This window comes from Nilaparvata lugens, chromosome X, assembly GCF_014356525.2.
Source record: "Nilaparvata lugens isolate BPH chromosome X, ASM1435652v1, whole genome shotgun sequence".
NCBI classification, from domain to species: domain Eukaryota; kingdom Metazoa; phylum Arthropoda; class Insecta; order Hemiptera; family Delphacidae; genus Nilaparvata; species Nilaparvata lugens.
Window position 1 is genome coordinate 66,301,415 of NC_052518.1, and position 22,891 is coordinate 66,324,305.

Below are 22,891 nucleotides of genomic sequence, written 5' to 3' on the forward strand. Positions count from 1 at the left end.
TATGATTCCTGTAAACTTTAGATTAATATTTTAATTTAACTTGCTTGTCATATTCTAAATCTCTTATATTTTAACATTTTATTTTTCCTTCATTCCAATATTACATTTCCGTGTAATACTAATATAATTGATGATGATAGTATTCAATAAATAGTAATGATGGTGTTATTGAAGTAATGGGGATAATAAATTCCCACTATTATGTATTGCTATATTTAATTAATTTGAATAATTGTAGCGTTACTATACACTGTGTATTTATTTTATTATATTAGTTGTATTATTCTATCGAAATAAAATTCAATTCAAATTCAGTTCAATTCAGTTATTGAATCGTGAAAAAATTTAAACTTACAACTGATATGATCATTTTCATCACAATTGATGTTATTAAAAACAATTATTAATTGAAGGTGAACATTTTTAAAACTTTCAAACCACCCAATAGCATAAATGTTGGTATTATAACCTTAATTGTTAATTATGAAACACATTTTATCCATTAACTAAATAAATAAATAATAATAATTACCTGAGCGATTGCGTGATCAATATGAACTTTCAAATCATCCATCGTCAATTGATCAATATGATCTATATTCAAATTCAATCTTCCTTTCAATTGATCTGAAAGATAGAAGGGAAAATACGAAAGTTGGAAAATAAACCACTGAATCTGAAATTGGTAGGATATCATAATATTATGGTCCAACAATAATTTTTTTTATTATTATATCATAACAATATTATTACAATGAGACAATAAATTTAATTATATCAATCCTCCGATACTCCGCTGGTCTGAGAAATAAGAAAGGGTATTGTAAGTTGTGGCAATTGAATATTTCAAGTTGAATTCCAGGGAGTGGTAGCACAAAGTCCACGGTACTAGTACCTTGGTATCTAAAGTGTGAGGCCTGGTTATACGTAAGTCTATTGAATTTAACTGTCATTAACCACTGAGTAAAGAAGTAATCTGCTTCTCTAATTGGTTATTGTAGCATTAAGCCATCATTTGATTACAGTTGATTTTGATAGACGTAAGTGTAACGTGGAGTCAATTAAGTTGTCATTTTCATCTATGGTCTACCATTTTGAATTCTTCATAGTTAAGGTGTATTTAATCTGTGAGATCACTACATGGAACTCTAATTGTTATTCTCTTCAAGGTTTTTGTTCTATCAGTTTTACAGTATCAGAGTACTTGCAGTACTCTCTGTACGTTGAAGGTGGGGCCCAGTGCCTTGAAACCCATCTGGTCTTGACTAAACATGTATTAACAGTACAGTTGTGGTAGAGAAATTCGATGCTAGAATTGACCAACAGTTCAAGTCCACACTTTAGAAGAATATTATTTCAAATATGAAGATATTCACCGATAACTAGCTTTTGTCTTTCCATGACTAGACTCTGGGGCAGCTCGGCATCGCCTGTTTCATAGGCATATTGTTCCAAGTCTTCCAGCTGGGCCTTCAATTGAGTGATCAGTTTCTTCTGCTTTATTCGTTGAATATTTATTTTTTCTTCAAGTTGATCTGTTTCCTGGAATATAAATTGATTATACGATGAGAAAGTGCTAAAAAATGTATAAAAGTGTATAAAATGATTAAAAAAGTATAAATGATTAATGTATAAAAAGTGTATAAAATTGATTATACGATGAGAAAGGTGATATAGTTGTGATACAACTATATTCATTATTAATATTACAGTTCATTATAAATACAAGGTGGCGCAGGGGAATGGGACATTTTGAAATAATGTAATTTCCACGAAAAACTTCATAAAACTATAGTCGATTCATCGAAGGAGAGACAACAATAGCATAGCGCTTGAACTTGTGTGCTTATAAAAGTGATGACTCAAGTACATTGTTAATTGTTTGACTCGTAGATTTCAGTTCACAATGCTTTCATGAAAACTAAGTCACATATTGTGATTATTCAGTCTATGACAAACATTAGGTAGCTACTGTGAATCGTTGGGTAGTTTTGCTGTTCCAAGGTCCATTCTTACACGCGCATGTTTGTTTGCATTGTCTCTCGGTTCCCAGAATAGACTATAGTAGATTACTAATTAAGTGGCATGCCATTCATGTAGGAAAAATCAAAATATTCAATAGTGCCTATCTATTCTTCAAGATGGCATAGAAAAGATGTGCTCTCATTTGTCGTTCTTTATTTTACGAACAACAATACCATTAAAATGATTGGGAAAGGAAAAATAAGGCTAGCTATTTCTCTCACGAATTTCGATAAAATTACAAGGTCTGGAAAAATGTTCATTTTCTGGGATGACAGTGCAGCAAATCTTGGAGAATTGGCAGTGATTTAGTTTTAAATGTCAGTTGATGTTGGACCTAGGATGTGTACTATGCACCTTCCCAACAGGGAAACGTGCATGACGTAAAATATAATAGTGCAGACATAATATTCTCTGCGCAGAAATTATAGCATCATTGTCATAAAAGTGCACCGCTATTACACGTTCCGCACCAAATCAATGGTCCATGATGAGCCACCCATTGGGATCGTTGGAGTAAGTGATAACGCGCCGGTCTGATAATCAAGAGAACCCGAGTTCGAATTTCGACAGGAGCCAAAAGTTTTTGACCACAGCACATCACATGAATACGGCCACCCCGTATTTCGGAGACGATAAGCCGCCGGTCCAGACTACCTAAAAAGTAGTCATCATCTCTCATCATCATCCCTCTCACTCATTACCCACGCACAAGCCTGAGAGCTTATGTGGGCATCACCTTCATTATTATTATTACAAAATGGCAATGTGTTCACATTAATTGTGAAAAATTTCGAATAATCATCGACTCTACAGTGCTGTGAATGGAAACATTCAACATTTTCAAATTCTCTGCGCTACTCTATATTCAGTCGACGTAAAACTTTATTATCATGAATATTACATGATTTTCTTCAGTTCTATGGGGATAGAAACCACTAACAATTCTAACAGGCTTTCTACAATTCCATCTCATTCATTGTTAATAAATTCATCCATTCCATATTGGACAATTATAAATGAAATGGCTCAACAGGCTTATGCCCTAAACTGTTCTATTTCAATTCAAAATTGTTCAAATTGAATTACTAGATAAGGACCTTTTCGCTCATAATAATGCACACATTTTTGAGAAACATGCTTACATTTTCCAGTTGAAGGAAGGATGCTTTGGACGAATCACATGGCAGAGGTATACCACGATTGGCGAATTCTTCAAGCTCTTTTAAAAGATTTTCTTTCTCGTCTGGGGGTGCTTCTACAATCTGCCGCAAACGTAGCTGAACCTGTTAATTTAAAAAATAAATTTTTCAATTTTAGTTGTCCAGTTTGAATTGAAAAACTTTTATAAATTATAAAAGTTAATCCATGGAGTTATATCCACTCCACTTTTATAGTACTATATTATCACCCATTATGGAGTTCTACAATATCAACAGAGTTTCTACAAATAAGTCCACTTTAATAATGTTCGATCATAGCCATGCATATAATGAAATGCCCTGCCTCGGAGGAATAGCAACATCGCCAAATAGGCTTGTCAGCTGGTCAGCCAGAAGTTTCAAGCAGTGAAAAACAAGTGGAGACTGCATAGAAGACTGTGGAGTGGAGACTGTGTTAGAATGCATTGAGTTATGCACTGCATGCAGCAACTGACTTAGATTTGACAGTGTTGGGAATGGCTCCCATTATAGGTAGCTATCGTTCAATAACTTCCAATCAATTTAATAATTGATTCTGCCTTTAAGATTTGGTATCAAATGGATTCTACCTTGGGTACTCCTTGGCTTGGTTGAACTGATTACATAAAAATAAATGTAAAGATTTACTTGGTTCAAATAGCCACCAGCGCGCTAAATCTCTTGTCAGTCTAGGTATAGCAGAATGATTGATACTTGTTTTTGTAGATTGAAAAAATATTTCATACAGTTTTGAGGATTCAATGAGGAAGTCTTGGTCAAATCCGGTACAATTTCTAAATTTGATTCATTCCTTCAATTAATTTTTGAATGTAGTCATGAAAAAAATGCTTTCTTATTATAGAATACCCTATCAATATGGCTAGGTTTTTGTTCAAGTAATCAAATGTCTTCTGCCAAGACGTACCAAATGATAATATGTCTGATATTTGTTACTTATCAAATGATAATATAATGCCTATTTCGTGTTTTGAAATAATGAACATTAAGATTTTGTCTTATATGACTCGTTCTTACATAAGACAGCTTCATATACATAGAACTAGGGTAGCCTTTAGATACAAAGTCTCATGGTTAAAATTTTTATCATGTTTCATCAAAAACATGTGATTTTAAAATCATGTCTAACTACAATCTTGTATTTCTCTTTACAAATGAAAATATTTTGGTCAATTACGGACTTTCGATCTTTTACTTCAATACCGACATAAGTTCATTATTTTTAAATGTGAATCAGTCAAAGAATAAGAAACTCACCTGAGCGAAATGTGAGGTCAATGCCATAAGAGATGAATTGAGCATCTCTTGCTGATCTTCCATTAGTTGAAGTCTATCATTCTCATTCCATGAACTGGAAAATAGAATCATCAATGATTAGTCTATCAGAAATCATCTATTAGTCTATTAATCTAATAGAATCATTTGATTAGGCCTAGTTATTTACCAAATTGAATAATGGTTTTAATATTAAATTATGTGGATTATGGTGTAGGGTATAGGTCACATAACAAAAATGAATAGAAAATCCATTGGATATAAATTTGATAGACTTATATCATTAGAGCAGAATTATAGTATTAATTTTCGCATTACAAACATACAATAGTTATTTGTGCAACTAGTGCGCAAAGTGCCACTTTGCTGCACCGAAAGAAACGTTTACGCACGAGCCGTAGGCGAGTGCGGAATGATGGTTTCTTGAGTGCAGCAAAGAAACTTTGCGCACGTATTGCACATTAAATTTTTCCTACAGTTACCATAGAATGTGAAAAGTCAGTAATAGACGGTGAACATGTCCTATACCAAATAAAATGTTTGTTTGTGTAAATTTTTAGTATTTTTAATGCTGATAATAAATATTGCAACCATTCCACAACAGAATTGTTCCAAATTCAGTCTAAATGATAATAGAATGAATATTAAAACGTTATATGAGATTCAATTATAATGATACTTCATCTACAAGAAGTCATCAGCAAGTGTAGAAAAGGCCATATCACTTGTCTGGATATGTTTTTGAGCCTTTAATGAGCCTTACAAACGTTATACTTCACCCGTGACTAACAGTTTAATATTCTTCTATCCGAAAACACAAAAGTTTTGCAGCAAAACTTTGCTTATACTTATACGGTGCCCATTGATTTGTTTTATTGATTAATTTGTCTATGTGATCAAAGCTGTAAGCTTATGTTTTAATTTTTCTATTAATGTAAATAAATAAATAAGCTAATATGCCAAGGACTGATTAAGGATTAGGCTAGTGATCAGCCCTCAGGACAGACTTAAGTCTAACCTGACCAATCTATGAAATTTTCATGTGTACTATTTATTCCAGTTCCAAATATCCTCAAGTTTGAGTCTGAATGATATATTATACTGTATATTAGTGTAAAAATATAGTTTCAGCTTGTTTTATTTTTTGTAAATACATGAGTAAACTTGTCAATAATTAGATCTTTCTGCTTTTCTGGCCAAGCGCTCAGTAGCCTACCGCATGTAACGTAGGTATATGCCCAAGTAAGGTTATACTGCATTCTTTAAAACGTGATTAAATTATATTATATAGACAGTACATTTACCTGAAATGCTGAACTTCAATCATTCAAGTCACTGTTGAGTAAACAGGATATTATTGTAAATCCAGTGTTTTTGATTACGGGATTCAATGAGATCTATTCTGTATTCTGCTTCTTATTCATCAACGGCATTCATTGAAGTTGTTCTACGAAAATGTGAGTAGATATTTTACGGGGAGTTGAAAAACTGAATAACTTTTTTTGAAGTGTAAATATTTATGTTTCAAACCTAATGGATACATTATTGTTTTGAAAATATAACAATCACAGCTTTAGTATCACTAACACGAGTAACCTAACCACAAAAGTAAATAAAGCTATAAAAATACTTGATTCCTTGATCATAAAAATGGTCGATAAATATTTCCAATGTATTCCAGTTGCAAAAAATAGGCATCTCACACATAAAAAATCGTTTATGATAACTTGAATAGAAATAAAATACTGATATTGAATACTATCAAAACTTCTTGTTTATTTACTGTTCATTATCCAATATCTCACGGTAATAATCAGCTGTTTTACAAAAATTTCCAGCCATCAAAATATTCAGGTTTACCAACATTTCTTTTACTTTGCCGCACTCTACCGTCATAAAGCGTGTTAACTATTTTGTGTTGTTATGTTGCAAATTTGGAGTGCGGCAAAGTACTTTGCCGCACTCAAATCTACATTCCCGCACTGGGTGTGGGAATAAGGTATTTTGCGTACTATAATTGATGCGGGAATGAGCACTTTTTCGGGTAACTGTAGGAAAAAATATAATATTAGAAGTGTTTCCTTGAATAAATGCAGATGTCTATTAATTTTCCACTCACTGACTGGTACCTGTAGTGAAAATGAGAAGAATGGGATAGTATAGACTAATAACTATTCTTATTTTCACATGTTATTATTGTTTCACTTTAAATATGAATGATTTGTAAATAACTTATCATTCGCAAACCATCCAACTCATGTTCAATTCTGTTATCTCTTTCTAGAATATGGTATACTTTATTACACTTACCAAGTCTGTGAATTGATAACACAGTCATCTAGATAACCCTCTTCGTTACTCATTCTTGACATTGATTCATCAACTTCAAAATCCAAATGTTCTTCGCTCATTTCTGTAAATGAATAAAAATTGGTCTCAAAAACTCAAGCAAACTGTAAATGAATAAAAATTGGTGTCAAAAACTTAAGCAAGGTATTTCGAATAATTATTTTTTTCAATAATTATTGTTGACCAATTTTTAAATGGAAAATTGAGGAAACAGCTTCAACAACAGAACAGCTAGACAAACAAGAGAGAAATAAGACTTTATTTATCGAAGATAAATAATATGGTGCCATACATATAAAGTGTACAAAATTATTCATACTTCAAATCAAAATTATCGGCGGAATTTGAAGGTAGACTTCCAGAGTGGTTTCAGGAAGGATTGATGATGCATAGACAAAATATTTGTGCTCAGCTCAGCATTAAATATAGCTACTTAACTTCGAAAGAGGACAGTTTTCACCATGTTTGTGGATTATAAAAAGGCATTTGATAGTCCAATCAAGTCCATATTTATGTGACTTTGTGATCGTACAATTAAGACATGGAATCAGGAATTAATGAAACCAAAGGTGTCTTGCAGGGCAGCTTGCAGAGGTAACAGAGGATAGATCGATTTTCAAGATCAGCAAATTGAAACTACAATCAATTAGTGACTGGCTACTTAGGAACCTTAGGAACTGTTTTCTCTCTATCTGGGTTCATTTATGTGCAATTATGGAGGAGGCTCGCAAGAAGTCACATATGGTATCAAACAAAATAAAGGAGATTTGTATTGCTACAAAAAAAAAGCAAATTGGAGACAATTGTTTGACTTTATCAGTCCATAGTGACATCTACCCTTTTGTATGCAGCTGAAGTCTGGGATCCATCATTTTGTGTCAACAGACTCAATTTTTTAGAATCACTATATAGGTACGTTTGGAGAGAGATAACACACCAATACGCATTGAGTTAGGATTGAACCACAGTGAGTGTGTGGTCCTGAAGAAAGTGCAGTTGTGGTATCTTAACGTGAAGAAGATGGAAGCTAGAAGGTTGCCAATAATAAAATGTCTTGAGAGGCTACATGAGTTGGATTTGATGCCCACAAAGTTAAATATAATAGGGTATCTCAACTAAATCTGAAACTTATTATTGCTGGGCATGCGAATGAGCTTCATAGAGTCAAAACCAAGAAATATGTAGCTCGGCAAGTGGAAGAATACAAGAAAACAAATTGCTCACAGTCATCAATCGGGTATTGAACTCGCGCTGCAACAGGTTTTTCCAGCATATAAACAGCCTATAGTGAGGTCCACGTTATAATGGCAGTGAAGAAAGATGGGAGAAATCGTTGCCAAGTCTCTCCATTTTGCCACTGAGTGTACACAGCTGCTACTCAATTCATCCCATTAAATTTGATCTAATAATAATTATCATTTCCTTGATAGAATAATTATTTTAAATGTCAAATTAATCAATTAAATATATTTTTTTTATAATTTGATTCAGAAATTTGCTTTCATAACTGAGATCAGATTTTTATTTTTATACAAACCTGAAATGGCGGCTAATTCAAAAAGCTGTGATACACCAATCTGAATTTCAAAACAACAGAAATTGAGTTATTTGGTTGGTATTCTATTCCAATTTCTTTTAAAAATAATAGAAAAATAAAAATCCTATTTAAAATTTCAATGGAAATAATTTTGAAATAACACACGTGTACGCTAACTGAAGCGTGGATGAAGTCTAGGATGGTTAGTTATCAACTTTTAAAATGTCATTTCAGGTATTTTAATTTGTGTTTCTTATACGGTAATGACTAAAAATCATTTCAATGTTTCAAAAATACATTTTAAATCAATTATACGACTTGTGTACTAAAGTATTTTGATAGAATGAAGGAAAAATGGCGGCTGAGAATTGTTTGTTACTTTTGTACAGTCACTGTCAAAAGTAAAAATAGAATATTCTGGCAAACAGACAACATTGCAAAGCTAGAGAGAAATAGCGCTATCTGTTTTGTTGTATGATAGAAAAGGACAGCAACAGTATTGTCAATCGTACACTGCCATTATAACGTGGACCTCACTATAGGCACAGGAGAGTTGTACTTGAACTTCCAAAGAAATATTTGGAAAATACGACTCAAGTCAGCTGAGATTGGCCCAAACAAACTACTCTAGAATCTATCATGAGGGATACACAGCAAAGTTCTCAAGTAAGGAAATATGCATGCTCTGCAACCTGCATGCTAAGAATAATCTTTTCGCCACACTGCACAGAAAGCAGCTGTTTTCTAGTCCCTACGTAGATCTGAAAGACCTTGTTTGCAGACGACGTCAGAAAAGGGTTTCTTTTCCGGTCTAGGCCAGAAAGTTGTCTCTTTCCGGCCGCTTATGGCTGGAAACAACGCGCTAATTATTATTAATAAGTCATCCGCTAGATCGGGCGAGTGTCCACTTTCATAATAAGCTGAAGTCGCCATGATTTTAGTTCCAGTTTCGAATCAAACTAATTCGCTTCGCAACCAGTTTTATTCAATTATTTATTGTTGATTAGTGCATTCCGAATTTTCAAAAATGCTTGAAGATGACTGTGGTATTCCCAGTGAAATTTTAAAAGAATCTGAAATCCTGACTGCAAATCTTCTACCACTAAAATCAAGAGATAGGTACGATAGCTTAACGAGTATTCTTTATTTTGTATTCTTTATTTATTTTGTCAGCAATACCTGTAGTGTGGCGAAAAATATCGTTCGCACCACGGGCAAAAATGTTTTTCCAGCTCTCAATCTTTTCTAGTCCTCGGCCTACGGCCTCGGACTTGAAAACCGATTTCGAGCTGGAAAAATCTCATTTTCTGCTCTAGGTGCGAAATATACTATTTCCAAGCTCTTTTTGGATGTTGAACATTTGAACTCTATAGAAGAGCGTACTTGGTTGAATATCTTCAAGATGGTCTGGGGGATTAAGAGAACTACTAAGCTTGCCTATGAGTTGACTTGCGAACTAAATGAGATATAACATTTTCTCATACTTATTCAGTTATTTGAAATATTGACAATTTGTGAATGATTTAGTGATTCAAACCCTCAGAAGACTTTTCTAAACAATTTAACAGAATGAACTTTCAAGATTTCTGTGTACTTTCTTTTAGTTGAAATTTTTTTATAAATCAATATTGCACAGTAGGCCAATATACGTAAAATAAACCAACCTCTTTGTATGTTTCAATGGAACAAATACAAATAGAATATTCTATTCTAAAAAGTTGCTTAATAAACCAAAATATATCATATCAATAATATTGAACTACTATATATATTGAACTACTCCAATCATATTTCTTAAAGCCAAAGCCAAGACTATCAATCAACAATCTCAAATATATCGATCATAGGCTATAGTAGATTTGTAGACAATTTATAATTTTGCATATCCAGTAACGAACTAAAACTTCGATATAGAGCAAACTTCAATAAGATGCTTCTGAATATGAGTTACAACAAATGAAGTACCTAATTAGGTTAGTTTTCAAAATATTTATGATAAAATTTGTACTCTTACCTGCAACTGACAGCTAATACCTTTATAGCTAAACCACAAAATATGTTAACAAAAATGAACAATCTGCAATCCAGTTTACTGTCATTCCAACTGCTATTGTATTGATAACTGATTAGTGATTATCTTGTGTAGGCGAGTGGGTCAGTGGGTGGTAAATGTGACAAACCACTCTCTGTCTCAGACAGCACCGTATCGCGCATGCGTTAGCAACGGGTTTTTCCCGTTCCATTCAGTCAGTTCTTTGAATGTAACGTTCTTTGTGATGATGGTTACCGAGCACTGTAACTGGAGCCAATCGTCATTCTATTTGATGAAAATATTATTATCCAATAATGATTTATCATTTACTTCAATATAATAATCGATATATTATTATTTTATTTAATAAAAGAAAGAGTACTTTTGAAAAATATAATTAATAAAATATAACAGTTGTTATTTAACTGATGTTAAAAAACACTATAACTAAGTCAGCATATTGTCATTTCAAAACAAAAACCGAACCCTCAACCTCCCCTTTTACATTTAAAACATCAATAAACATAACTATTCGAAAAACCTCTAATCCCTTCCAGCATATTGCAATTTCAAAGCAAAATCCTAACCTATCTTTCCACTTTTGAAAATATATCAAAAAGCATAGTTCTACCTGGACCCTAGCCCTTTCTAGCATATTGCAATTTTAAAGCAAAAACCTAACCTAACCTTATGGAACATTATCAAATATAATCCAAAACAACCCAACCACTAACCCCTAACCCCTTCACATTTAATAATTCAGATTTCAGAGCAAAATCCTAACCTCCTAACCTATCCTTTCACATTTGAAACATCAAAAAACATGACTCTAACTGCACCCTAGCCCCTTCTAGCATATTGCAATTTCAAAGCAAAAACCTAACCTATCCTAATAACACATTATTAAATATAACTTGAATAAAACCTAACCTCTAACCCATTCACATTTAATACTTTGGATTTGTTCGTCATCTTTAGAACAAAACATAAACATTTGGTTCATTTCATGAACATGTTCACAAAAATGTGGTTCATTTCATGAACATGTTCACAAACATGTGGTTCAGAGCAAAATCCTAACCCCCTAACCTATCCTTTTACCTTTGAAACATCAAAAAACATAACTCTACCTGGACCCTAGCCCCTTCCAGCATATTGCAATTTTCAAGCAAAAACCTAACCTATCCTGAAAAAACATTATTAAATATAACCTAAATAAAACCTAACCCCTAACTCTTTCACATTTGCAAATCGTACACTACCATTATAACGTGGACCTCACTATAGATACTCAAATACTGGCCGTTACTCTGTTTCTGAGACAAAGAGAAGCTCCTTAAATGTGTGGGATGACTGATTTACGAGCAGAACAACGAAAAGGATGATATCATGGATTAGCCATTGGCTGCTTTAGTTATATGATATATATCTGCAATATATTATTATCTTATTATATTAAACGAGTTATTTGTTGGACCCACATCACTTCAAGAAATATCAATCAATAATCGATTTTTCACTTACCGTATCTTACATTGAACGATTTTGCAGACTAAACAAGCGTTGAGTTATAATTCTGAATTCCAAAATATAATAATATTTCCCATCTTAATTATAAATTATTCTCTTAGCATTTCATCAATCATTTCAATAAACTTGGTTTGATGTTTACGTTTTCTAATCAGTTACTTAACACTTAACATGTTAGAAGATTAAGTGAGTTGGCATCATTTCATAGATCAGCTGATTAACCTGATTTACAATCAGCTGTAGACCAGACAAACCACACTCGGTCACAGACAACACCGTATCGCGCATGCGTTAGTAACGGTTTTTCCCGTTCCATTCAGTCAGTTCTTTGAATGTAACGTTCTTTGTGATGATGGTTACCGAGCACCGTAACTGGAGCCGTCATTCCATTTTGATGTTTATATTATTATCCAATGATGATTTATCATTAAATTCGATTTAATAGATATTCAACATATTATCATCATTTCATCAAATAAAAGAAAGAGTATTTTTCAATAATATAATTAATAAAATATAACGGTTGTTATTTAACTAATGTTGAAAAACACTACAAATAAGTCAGCATATTGTCATTTCAAAGCCAAAACCTAACCCCCTAACCTCCTCTTTCATATTTAAAACATTAATAAACATAAATCTTGGTAAAAACCCGTAATCCCTTCCAGCATATTGCAATTGCAAAGCAAAATCCCAACCCCCTAACCTATCTTTTCACCTTTGAAATATCAAAAACCATAATTCTACCTGTACCCTAGCCCTTTCTAGCATATTGCAATTTTAAAGCAAAAACCCAACCTTGCCTCATGAAACATTATTAAATTTAACTTGAAAAAACCCAACCCCTAACCCTTTCACATTCAATAATTTGGATTTCAAAACAAACTCCTAACCCCCTAACCTATCCTTTCACATTTAAAACAACAAAAATCATAACTCTACCTGGACCCTACCCCCTTCTAGCATATTGCAATTTTAAAGCAAAAACCTAACCTAGCCTCATGAAACATCATTGAATATAACTTAAAAAATCTAACCCCTAACTCTTTCACATTCAATACTTTGGATTTCAAAGCAAACTCCCAACCCCCAACCTATCCTTTCACCTTTGAAACAACAAAAAACATAACTCTACCTGGACCCTAGCCCCTTCTAGCATTATTGCAATTCCAAAGCAAAAACCTAACCTATCCTTATGAAACATTATTAAATATAACCTTAATAAAACCTTTGAAACGAAAAAAAACATAACTCCATCTAGACCCTAGCCCCTTCTAGCATATTGCAATTCAAAAGCAAAAAAACCTAACCTATCCTTATGAAACATTATTAAATGTAACCTAAATGAAACCTTTGAAACAACAAAAACGTAACTCTACCTGGATCCTAGCCCCTTCTAGCATTTTGCAATTTTAAAGCAAAAACCTAACCTATCCTTATGAAACATTATTAAATATCACCTAAATGAAACGTAACCCTTAACCCTATTTGTCAATTAGTTGAATTTCTACATTGTTGATAAACGATGTGGCAACCTTGCAATGCGTGAAAGAGGAAGCGCCATCTGCTTTGTTGAATGATACTCAAGGATAGCAACACCATTGCAAATCACACACTGCCATTACAACATGGACCTCACTATAGATACTCAAAGAATACTTTTGAATAACTATGTGATAACTGTGACCATTGCTGGCCGTTACTCTGTATCTGAGACCACAGAGAAGGGATAGGTCTGAGACACAGAGAAGCTGATGTAGACACAGAGAAGAGGAATTGTGCTGTAGAACAGTCTTCTCTGTGCTGTAGAACAGTCGGAAGGAATACATCATCAAAACCAAACATACAGAGTACCTGGTAACGGTCAGCTGATTGGGACCGAGTATCGATTAGCTGATTGCATTCCGGCCACAGAGAAATGAATTCCTTCTACTTGATGCAGGCAACGCGGCAAGATTCAACTCACACTGTAGGATGAATGTGAATTTTCAAAGGTAGAGGGGTGATGAAGTTAATTTTCAAAGGTAGAAAGGCGATGAAGTTAAGGTTTTTGCTTTTAAATGGCAATATGTTGATATTATTCGAAATGATCAATCACAGTGCTCTGCAGTGGCGAAGCTACCTATAACTAAAAGGGGAGTCTAGGAACACTAAAGATTACGGCTTACTTCTTTCAGAGCTGTATAATTCAACAGATCATTACACTCATCCATTGTATAATTATCAAGAAATAAGCAATAAATTATGCTAAAGGTTCAACAAATTGAAGATAGAATTCCGGAATTGGAAAAGGATTTGGTTTCATTATTGTTGAGTAAACCAAAGCAAACCGCCAAAACCGACTTGTAGGTTAAGAAAAAGACACGAGCCACAAACCAACTGATTTATTTGAAATATTGAAATCTTCAAATTTTGAAAAGCATCGATGTTTGAAGTTGATTGCTTCGATGTCGACCTTTGGATACATCGAGATCTAGACATCGATACGGACGGAACTCGAACTATGAACACAGTTGTAGAGAGCTGCTGAGAGCCTAGACTCCAAGTCCTACTTCGTAGCTATGGTGCTACATCACGTTGTCATAGCAACCATACAATACGCCACGCCCAGTATGAATGAATTGAGAGTCTAATAAGTAAGAGACTCATCATGTTGAATAAATAGATAGCCAGTCGGCTCATCGGCTGTCGGCCAGACAGAGACCCACAAAACAGTTTGGAAGGCGGTCTGGCCAGCTCTTATCCAAGTTTGCAATGAAATATATGCGTGCTAATAGTAAATAATATAACCACATCAATCATAATTAATTTTGGGGAGTCTCAGACTCTTAGATTCCCCTTTAGCTTCGCCACTGGTGCTCTGTCTTATCTCACACAGCGATTGTGCAAGCAGCGGGCACAGAGAAGAAGTAAGTGCAGGGACACACGATCCGGCGACATCGCCGTCCGGCGTTTTCGCCGGGCCCGGCGGCAATTATTTCCTATTATTATTATTATTGTTGGGGATGAATATTTCCTTCCTGTAGGACAGTCGCTGTTCAGAAATGACTCTGTCAAGACGGAAGAAATTGGCTGCGATATCTCTGCTCCACCACAGGAGAAAGAAGAAGCACACCAGAAACAGAAACATCTGGGTTCATCCAATAGTAGAAAAAAGACTGTTCCATGGTGCATTTTATACTCTATTTCTGCTGCTCAGGGATGACCAGAACAAGTTTTTTAATATAATGTAATATATATATATTATATATATAATTATTTATACTGTATATTTTCCTTTACTATAATATTCTTATTTTAATGAACGTTTATACACATGAGATGAAGATAATATAATATTATTATAGAATGCAATAGATAAATAGTGGAATTTTGCAATGTAGAATTGCAATAATTATACATGAATAATGAAAAATGTCTCAAGCCCCCCACTTTTCCCCTTAATATAATTAAACTTACCATAGTTTTTCCTTTCGCTTTCTTCCAATTCCTCAAAGTCAGGATTCAGAACAGAATAAATTTGCCGCCAGCTATCTCTGGTTTTGTTTTTGTCTTTGTATATTTCTAAAGATCGGTCCCAGATTCCAGGCTTTTCAGCAACAAGGCTGATGAATAGGTCCATGTCTACGTTGTCAGCACACATGACAGGAACAAAAAATTGGAAACTAGACAGTAACAACAATATTATACTCGACACTGAACGAAAAAAGGGCAACACAACCAGTTGAATCAGGGTTGAATCAGTGTTGCAAACCCTGCAGAAGAAAAATATCGTAGCAGCTACCCTTACAATCCTACCCTTGTAACCTACCCTTGTAACCCTACCCTACCCATTTGTAACTTTACAAATGTTAATAAATAAAGAAGTGGCATGGGTGGGGACAGCGCCGTCCGGCGTTTTCGCCGTGTCGTGTGTTCATCTCCATATAGTACAATGCCCTGCTACTGCTTTCCGGCGGCAAAACCGGACGGCGAAGTAGAGAATACCCGGCGATATCGCCGGGTCAATTTCTCGCCGGGCCGGCGTTTTCGCCGTCGCCGGCGTCGCCGGCGTCGTGTGTTCTGCCCCATGCCTTCCTGTGTACTTCTTGCAACCGGACGGCGAAGCTTCGGACGGCGAAAACGCCGGACGGCGATGTCGCCGGATCGTGTGTCCCTGCACTAAGTAATCTTCTACTTTGTGTAGCGGGTTAGCGGGTTTTCCCCATTTCATTCAGTCGGTTATTTGCTTCTTTGTGAAGACGGTTACCGATCACTGTGACTGGAGCTGATGCTGATACTGGCAACGAACAGTATTCGTTTATGTGCAACAACTCAAAAAAAGAAACAAATCAATGAATATTATTGTTTAGTTCAATCAAAAAAGGAGTACTATTGGATACTATATAGTTCTATTAATATGTCATATCATACGAAATTGCAATTAATACATAATTATTTGATTAAATATTGATATTTTTATCAATTCTGTAAATGCCAATTCCCAATTTTAAAGTTTGCTATTTTGACTAATTGTAGACTGATATTATATTTAATACTCATTTAAACAGGAAACACACGACATAGATAGAAAAAAAAAACACTTAAAAACTTACATTATTTTCAGTGACTTTGCCAACCTTCCTCAAGCCGAGCAGTCTTGGCTTGAGAAAGGTTGGAAATGCCACCGAAAATTTTTTTATAATGCTGCAAATGACAAGAAATTCACAGCCAATACTGCTCTTTGTCTGGAAGAAGTAAAATCAGTTGGAGAGTACACTGAAGGCTACAGAAAAACCTTAAAAAACTAGAAAATTTTTACCCATGTGACCCCCCAAATTTTTTTTGGAAACATTTAAATCAGACTCACAAAAAGTTCAATACAAGCTTTTTTGTTCAGCTCCCCAATATTTGTGGTGATTTGTGTATTCATGGATCAACTCCAACCAAATTCAAAGGGGGGCCAAGGGAAGGTCGTTTTCATCAAACATTTTTGAAATTATCAGCCAAAACTGCTCGTTCCTTGTAAAAAGTGAACACTAAGTCAGTTGGAAGGCATACTAGAAGCTACAGGAAAACCACCAGACCTAAATAGTCTGCCTCCTTGACACCCTCTTATCCACCAAATTATTGAGATACATTAAAATTTGCTTCCCACAAATAATCATTGGATGTTTTTTTAAGCTCACCATGTCTAACTATAGCTATATCCATGGATGAGATTTGTTCAAATACAAAGGGGGGCCCAGGAGAAATCAATTCAAAGAAAATTTGACATTTAAAAATTTAAAAAATCCCAAACACAACTATGCATCTCACAATGTTCTCAACTATCTCATTATAGTGAGGTCCACGTTATAATGGCAGTGTTTGTTTAGCAATTGTATTGCTATCCTTGTCTATCATTCAACAAAGTAGATCGCTTCACTCTGTTGCCAGATCGTCTTTTAACAATGTAGAATTAATAATAAATTAGCAGAATATTTCATCTTAATTATTAAAATTATTAATAGTATAAATTAATAGTATAATTTCTTGATTAATAAAATATAATTTATTATTTTAAACGAGAATGAACAGTTATTATTACATCAATAAACCTGTATCAGCAACCCTCTATAGAAGGCATTGACAAGACAGAGGATCGGCAACATTGTTCTGCTATCATTCTCCTCACTATAGAAAGAGGACAGAGAGTCCTCTTGAAGAGAATCGATTCAATAGGGGTGTCCAAATATTTTAAATTTCAAAAATGAAAATTTACAGAATTTGTAAGGTCATTACTTGATACAAAAGCCCGAAAAACATGATCCTACACAGGCTAGGTTGAAAAAAGTCGAAAAAAAGGTGGTATTTTTGCAATTTGACCTAATTTTCTCAAATTGACGACCCAATTTTGAAAAATCACTTTTTCTTTCTAGACAACTGGGTGAATAGTTTGCATTGGGCTTTTATTTGGTAGTCTTCATATGTAGTTGGAACTATTGGTAAGATAATGAAACTTGCAAATTATCAATTTTAGGGGGTACCATGCCCTTCTCAAATTTTTCAACTATGGAACCGCTCATTTCACACCGAAATTGAAATGGACCTTTTTAGTTCAGAATCATGAGATACCTTTAATAAAGTTCAACCAGGATGACAGGGGTGACTAACGTTTCCAAAAAATGTGTCTCAATTTTTTTTTAAATCTCAGACAAAACTGTAACATACCATACTTAACCTACCCTACCTAACCTACCCTACTCAACTTAACCTACCTAACCTACCACCTGAGTTACCATGGCTAAACAACCTTACCAAACCTAATTGTCTTTTTTCTTTAGGGCTAGTTTTGAATAATCATGACATTAGTAGCCGAAACATGTCCTGATGAAATAATTTGAAAAGGGTACTCAGATTATTCATATTTTTATTTACCTAACCTACTCTACATGTCAGTTCTACCCTTTTATAGTTCTACACAGTTGACAGATTGTTGTTAGATTATGGGAAAAGATGATTAAGTAATACAATATTAAATTCAAATTATAGTCCAGTCAATATAGACATGAAGAAAAAGGTGTGCTTACAATTTATATTGTCCTGATTCTTCAATACTGTTGGGGTAGGCCTAGAATCAATCACCTACAATCATAACTAGAGTGTTATAGGTATTTTTAATGAAAAGTCCAGAGCAGTTTCTTTCATGTAAAATTTACTTGTGGTAGATACAGAGAGGCCCAAAAATCTCTTATTTTCGGTTCATTTGCCAGTTTTCGGTTTCGGCTATTTCCGCGAAATCCAGTTATTGGACAGAAAAATTCACTGGTGCCTTTTTTTTAGGTCATGAAATTCTGAATAATCAATCGGATTTGAGATCAATTTTTGGATCTGAAAAATTGAGATTGAGGAGTTGAGATCAATCGGAACTTTCTATCTTCAATGAAAACTTAATGTATAAATTTTTTTAAAAATGGGCAAAATTTTAAGAAAAAATCAATGTTGAAGAGTTTCAGTTTTCGATTAATAATATCTTCTCATTGTTACAATGAAATGTATACGGTACTTCAAAATTACTCTGGGCGTAATTTTGTGTTCTACAATCTGAGACCTAGGTAGAGCGCTCTATATCATATAGATTTCCAGGCACACTACCTGATAACAATGCTCCTTGTATTTCAATTATCATCACCAAATCCTCACATTTAGATTTTGCACAATGATATGAGTTCATAAAATCATCCTCTATGAGAATCACTTGTTGGATGCACTTCATTTTTTAGTATTTCCCAGTGGAGAAGCGCGCCTCAGGGATCAACATTTCAAACAATCATAACTAGAGTTTTCTAGGTGTTTTAAATGAACTAACTGACAGGAAATGTTCAAATTTGGTACAAAAGTTCAGATTTCAGTTGAAAGGGTCTAGAAATTACAACGTTTACAGCGTTTTCTTAGTGTTCCCCAGTGTTTTTTCTGCGTTTTTCCTCTTTTGTAATAATTTGGTACAGTGGTTCAACTGAAGTGTACAAATGTTATGTTGAGAGTGCTTGGAAATAATGCCAAAGATACCTCCTTAATCAGCGTTTTACCTGTTTTTTCTTAGTTTCTCCGCTTTTTCTAGTACAAAAATCAACAGAAAACTTTTGTATCTTCAGAACAGAGGTTCTACAGAGGTTCAGCTAGAGTTTGAAGAGATTATGTGGAGAGAGCTCTAGGATTCTGCCAAATGGTTTTCAAGGATGACTGAACTTGAAATACACAAACTCGATACACAAATCCTGCTTGGGTACCCAAGCGATTGCAATGCTACTTTTAAGGGTTCCATTTATAGTGTTTTTCAATGCATTATTCTAGATTTTTCAAGAAGACTGAAACGGGAGTCCAGGGGGTGGAGCCCCATGGCTAGACGAAAAAGGCGAGCGATGCGAGTCTGCCGACAAGTAATAAACAAATTTATTTTTAGTTAAGATTATTCTGCTCTATCTTTATTTAAAAAATTAAACATGCAAATTTTTATCGAGATTTCAACAATTTTGTTTTCTCATAGGTTTGTTGATTTGTATCTTCGCAGGGATGAGTTAACTCTACATTCTACACAAGTAGAAGATAATGTGTTTCTATGTTTGAAATTAAAATATTGAATAAATTGATAATTTATTCATGGAAAATTACCTACTATACCATGTTTAGTCATGTAAAGAATGAAAATGTGAAGTATTTGAAAATTCATTGTTAATATAGAAAATAATCTAATCCTATCATAGCGAGTCATGTACGGTAGTGAAATAATGTTTTTGAAATTTTGAAAAAAAATTGATTTTGAAAACAATGCGGGAAGATTCAACAAGGATTATCTGGAGCAGTGGGAAACACTCGCTGCAGATTTGACAAATAAATTTTCAGTGTCCAGATTGAAAATTAAGTAGCCAGACCTTCTATGTAGAAGTTGCAAGCTCCAAATGTTGGATGATACAGCCAGCGCCAAACCAAACAGAGTCGGTCTTCAATTTTCATTTCCTCAAAGTGATCTAACGAAATGATTTATTGGCATGAACTGTTAGCAATGTCTACGGTTCGAATAGCGCTAGCATGCGAATGTTTGTTTGATATATTTTTAGACAGCGTCAGAGCTAGTGCTCCTATCTCGTTGATCGGTCAGTAAACACAAAAATCTTTCTCAGTCTGGTTAGTTAGCTCGTGGCTTGTCCTTGTCGGTTGAAACGTTCTGATAATTGATCACGGTATTGCCAATTTTAACTTTCATTACCTAAAACGTTTTCAGGTAGCGTGAAATGTGCAAGATATTGATGTCTTCAATTTGTGAGTCCACATATCTGAGGTAAGACGTAGATCAATTTTCAATCAGCATGTTTTTTCCAATAACATTTGTTGTGTGAGGGACTGGTAACATCCTGAGAAAAATAATTATTAAAGTTCAGTGCAAAAAATCCCAAATATAGAATAAAATGAGATGTTCTCTTCAACAGAAGTAAATGAAGCGGGACTCCGAATATAAAATAGATAAGAAGGGAATAAAAATAATATAAATAAAGTTTGAAGTACCTACTGTATAAACTATATAATACATGGCCGTATGTCATATTAAAATATTATGTTACAATTTAATCATTTTCTGTTATAATGGCAAAAAAATCATATTCTTGGATAGGCTTATTAGTTGAATAATAAGTTAAGTTGTGATCACTTGATGTACAGTTGAATATCATTCCGAGAAGAAAATAAATAGCTAGCCAATTTCACAGCCATAAGAAACCATATAAACTATGGTTTTAACGTTAATACTATATTACGGTATTACCAATAGCGTTAAACATTATTACCATATCATGTTACGATCTATAAATAAAAAAATAGTCGTCACTTTGAACAATATAATATAATTTCAATATTGATGTAAATTGTGCCCAATTGTACATTCTCTTTAATGTTTGGGTTTTAAGTTCAATATGACTTTTTTAGCGTGCTTTTTTATTTTTGTATTTTCGCAAGTAAATACGATTACATGAAGTTATATATTGTATTACTGTACATGTAGAAGGAACCGAATACAGAAGCTGTACCGGTAACTGTAGATTTTCTAATCAATAAAATTATCTATTTCTTATGTGTTTCATTTAATGATAAAAATACGTAGTTGAAGAAAAAACAGGCATAGCCCTTACTATCTCTAACCAATTAAGAAATATATAGTCCAAATTTCCAGGTTATGTCCGATTTGTGTTCATGCCAAACGTTTTTCCACTCCGTCAACAATGATCCGGAAAGTATCAATTATGATAAATTTTTAATTTTGAAGGTTTTTATTATAAAGCCAGTGACACAAAACAGTTCCATAATTTCATTAAATATTGAAATGAATTCGAAAATTCAGAGCCGAAAATTACACTTCATTATTATCTACTAATCTTCACTATAATACAGAAAAGAACTGGCTTATACACTTACGAAATAGGAAAATTATGTTTGACGCGTCATCACGTCTGAACTACTGAACTGATTAACTTGAAATTTTGCATATAGATTATTAATTAACCGAGGATAGTCATAGGCCTATTCTCAATTCTACATGATTTCATTACGTTAAGTTTTCAGTTTGTCAAGTTTTAAAGTAGACCCTTGCGGAGCACGGGTTTCCTGCTAGTTATCAAATAAAACTATCATCATAGCTCTAGCAAAATGTTGTATATTTTTTCTGATGAAATAATAAAAATACAGGAAGTATTCATTGAATTTAACTGTACCTAAATGCGAAAGGAAATTCTGAAATAGAAGATGTGATTGTATATTTTGGATTTATTAATATAATATTATTTATAGCTCTTGCATGACAAGCTAGGTCTGTTGAAATTTCCATTGATAGCAGTTGTACTGTTTTATCATCCTATCAATTCCTTATCATATCGACTTTTGTCTTCATTTATCAACTCGATGAACACAGTGGGTTTAAGAATACAATGTATTCTACTTCAAAACCTATAACTTGGGCTGTATTTCAGCTTTAAATATCGAAGTATGCTTTAGGCCCATTCATATCATTGATTTATCGTAATCTGAAATCAAAAGTTTATGTTATAAAATACAAGAATGAAAATGGGGAATATAAAATCGAAATATTGAATATTTTAAAACGTTTTGTGATATTACCTACTAACTTTTATAATATTCATCTTTATCATCTCTGATACTGTAATGAAAAAACATCTACATTTAGGAATAGAGATATGAAAATTCACAAAATATGGATAAATTCAATAAAATTTCATCAAACTATATTGGATGATTATGGAATAATAACTTACAATGCGATAGTTTGTATACTACAGTCATTGGAATAGTAACAGGATTTTGGGCCATATGCTAACACTACGTTTAACGCTAAACCACGTTTACTTGTAGATATGGTTGCATTCATTCTAATGTGTTTCATACGGGGCTTAAACGAACAGCTGACATTTCTCCGTTTAA

At 33.7% G+C, this 22,891-nt stretch overlaps 2 protein-coding genes across 5 annotated transcripts in view; one reads left to right on the forward strand and one right to left on the reverse strand.

Annotated features, from left to right (window-relative positions):
- Positions 1 to 12,092, reverse strand: part of LOC111053707 (RUN domain-containing protein 1) — a 58,705-nt gene extending 46,613 nt beyond the window's left edge. For 2 of the 4 annotated variants that reach the window (XM_039441482.1, XM_039441479.1), the window contains exons 1-6: positions 10,397 to 10,554; positions 6,807 to 6,909; positions 4,479 to 4,572; positions 3,168 to 3,308; positions 1,377 to 1,542; positions 533 to 627 (exon numbers count right to left, since the gene is read on the reverse strand). In XM_039441482.1, coding sequence (XP_039297416.1) covers positions 533 to 627; positions 1,377 to 1,542; positions 3,168 to 3,308; positions 4,479 to 4,572; positions 6,807 to 6,907 — 597 coding nt within the window. In that variant the 5' untranslated portion in view covers positions 6,908 to 6,909; positions 10,397 to 10,554. Of the gene's footprint in view, positions 1 to 532; positions 628 to 1,376; positions 1,543 to 3,167; positions 3,309 to 4,478; positions 4,573 to 5,800; positions 5,944 to 6,806; positions 6,910 to 10,396; positions 10,555 to 11,938 lie in introns of those variants that run through there. The other 2 variants (XM_039441481.1, XM_039441480.1) reach the window with 2 other exon arrangements.
- An 8,321-nt stretch (positions 12,093 to 20,413) lies between these two features.
- The window catches only part of LOC120354397 (voltage-dependent L-type calcium channel subunit alpha-1D-like), a 153,514-nt gene continuing 151,036 nt past the window's right edge, over positions 20,414 to 22,891 (forward strand). The window contains exon 1 of the transcript XR_005572981.1: positions 20,414 to 20,744. The gene's annotated coding sequence lies outside the window, so the exon portion shown is untranslated. The remainder of the gene's footprint in view (positions 20,745 to 22,891) is intronic.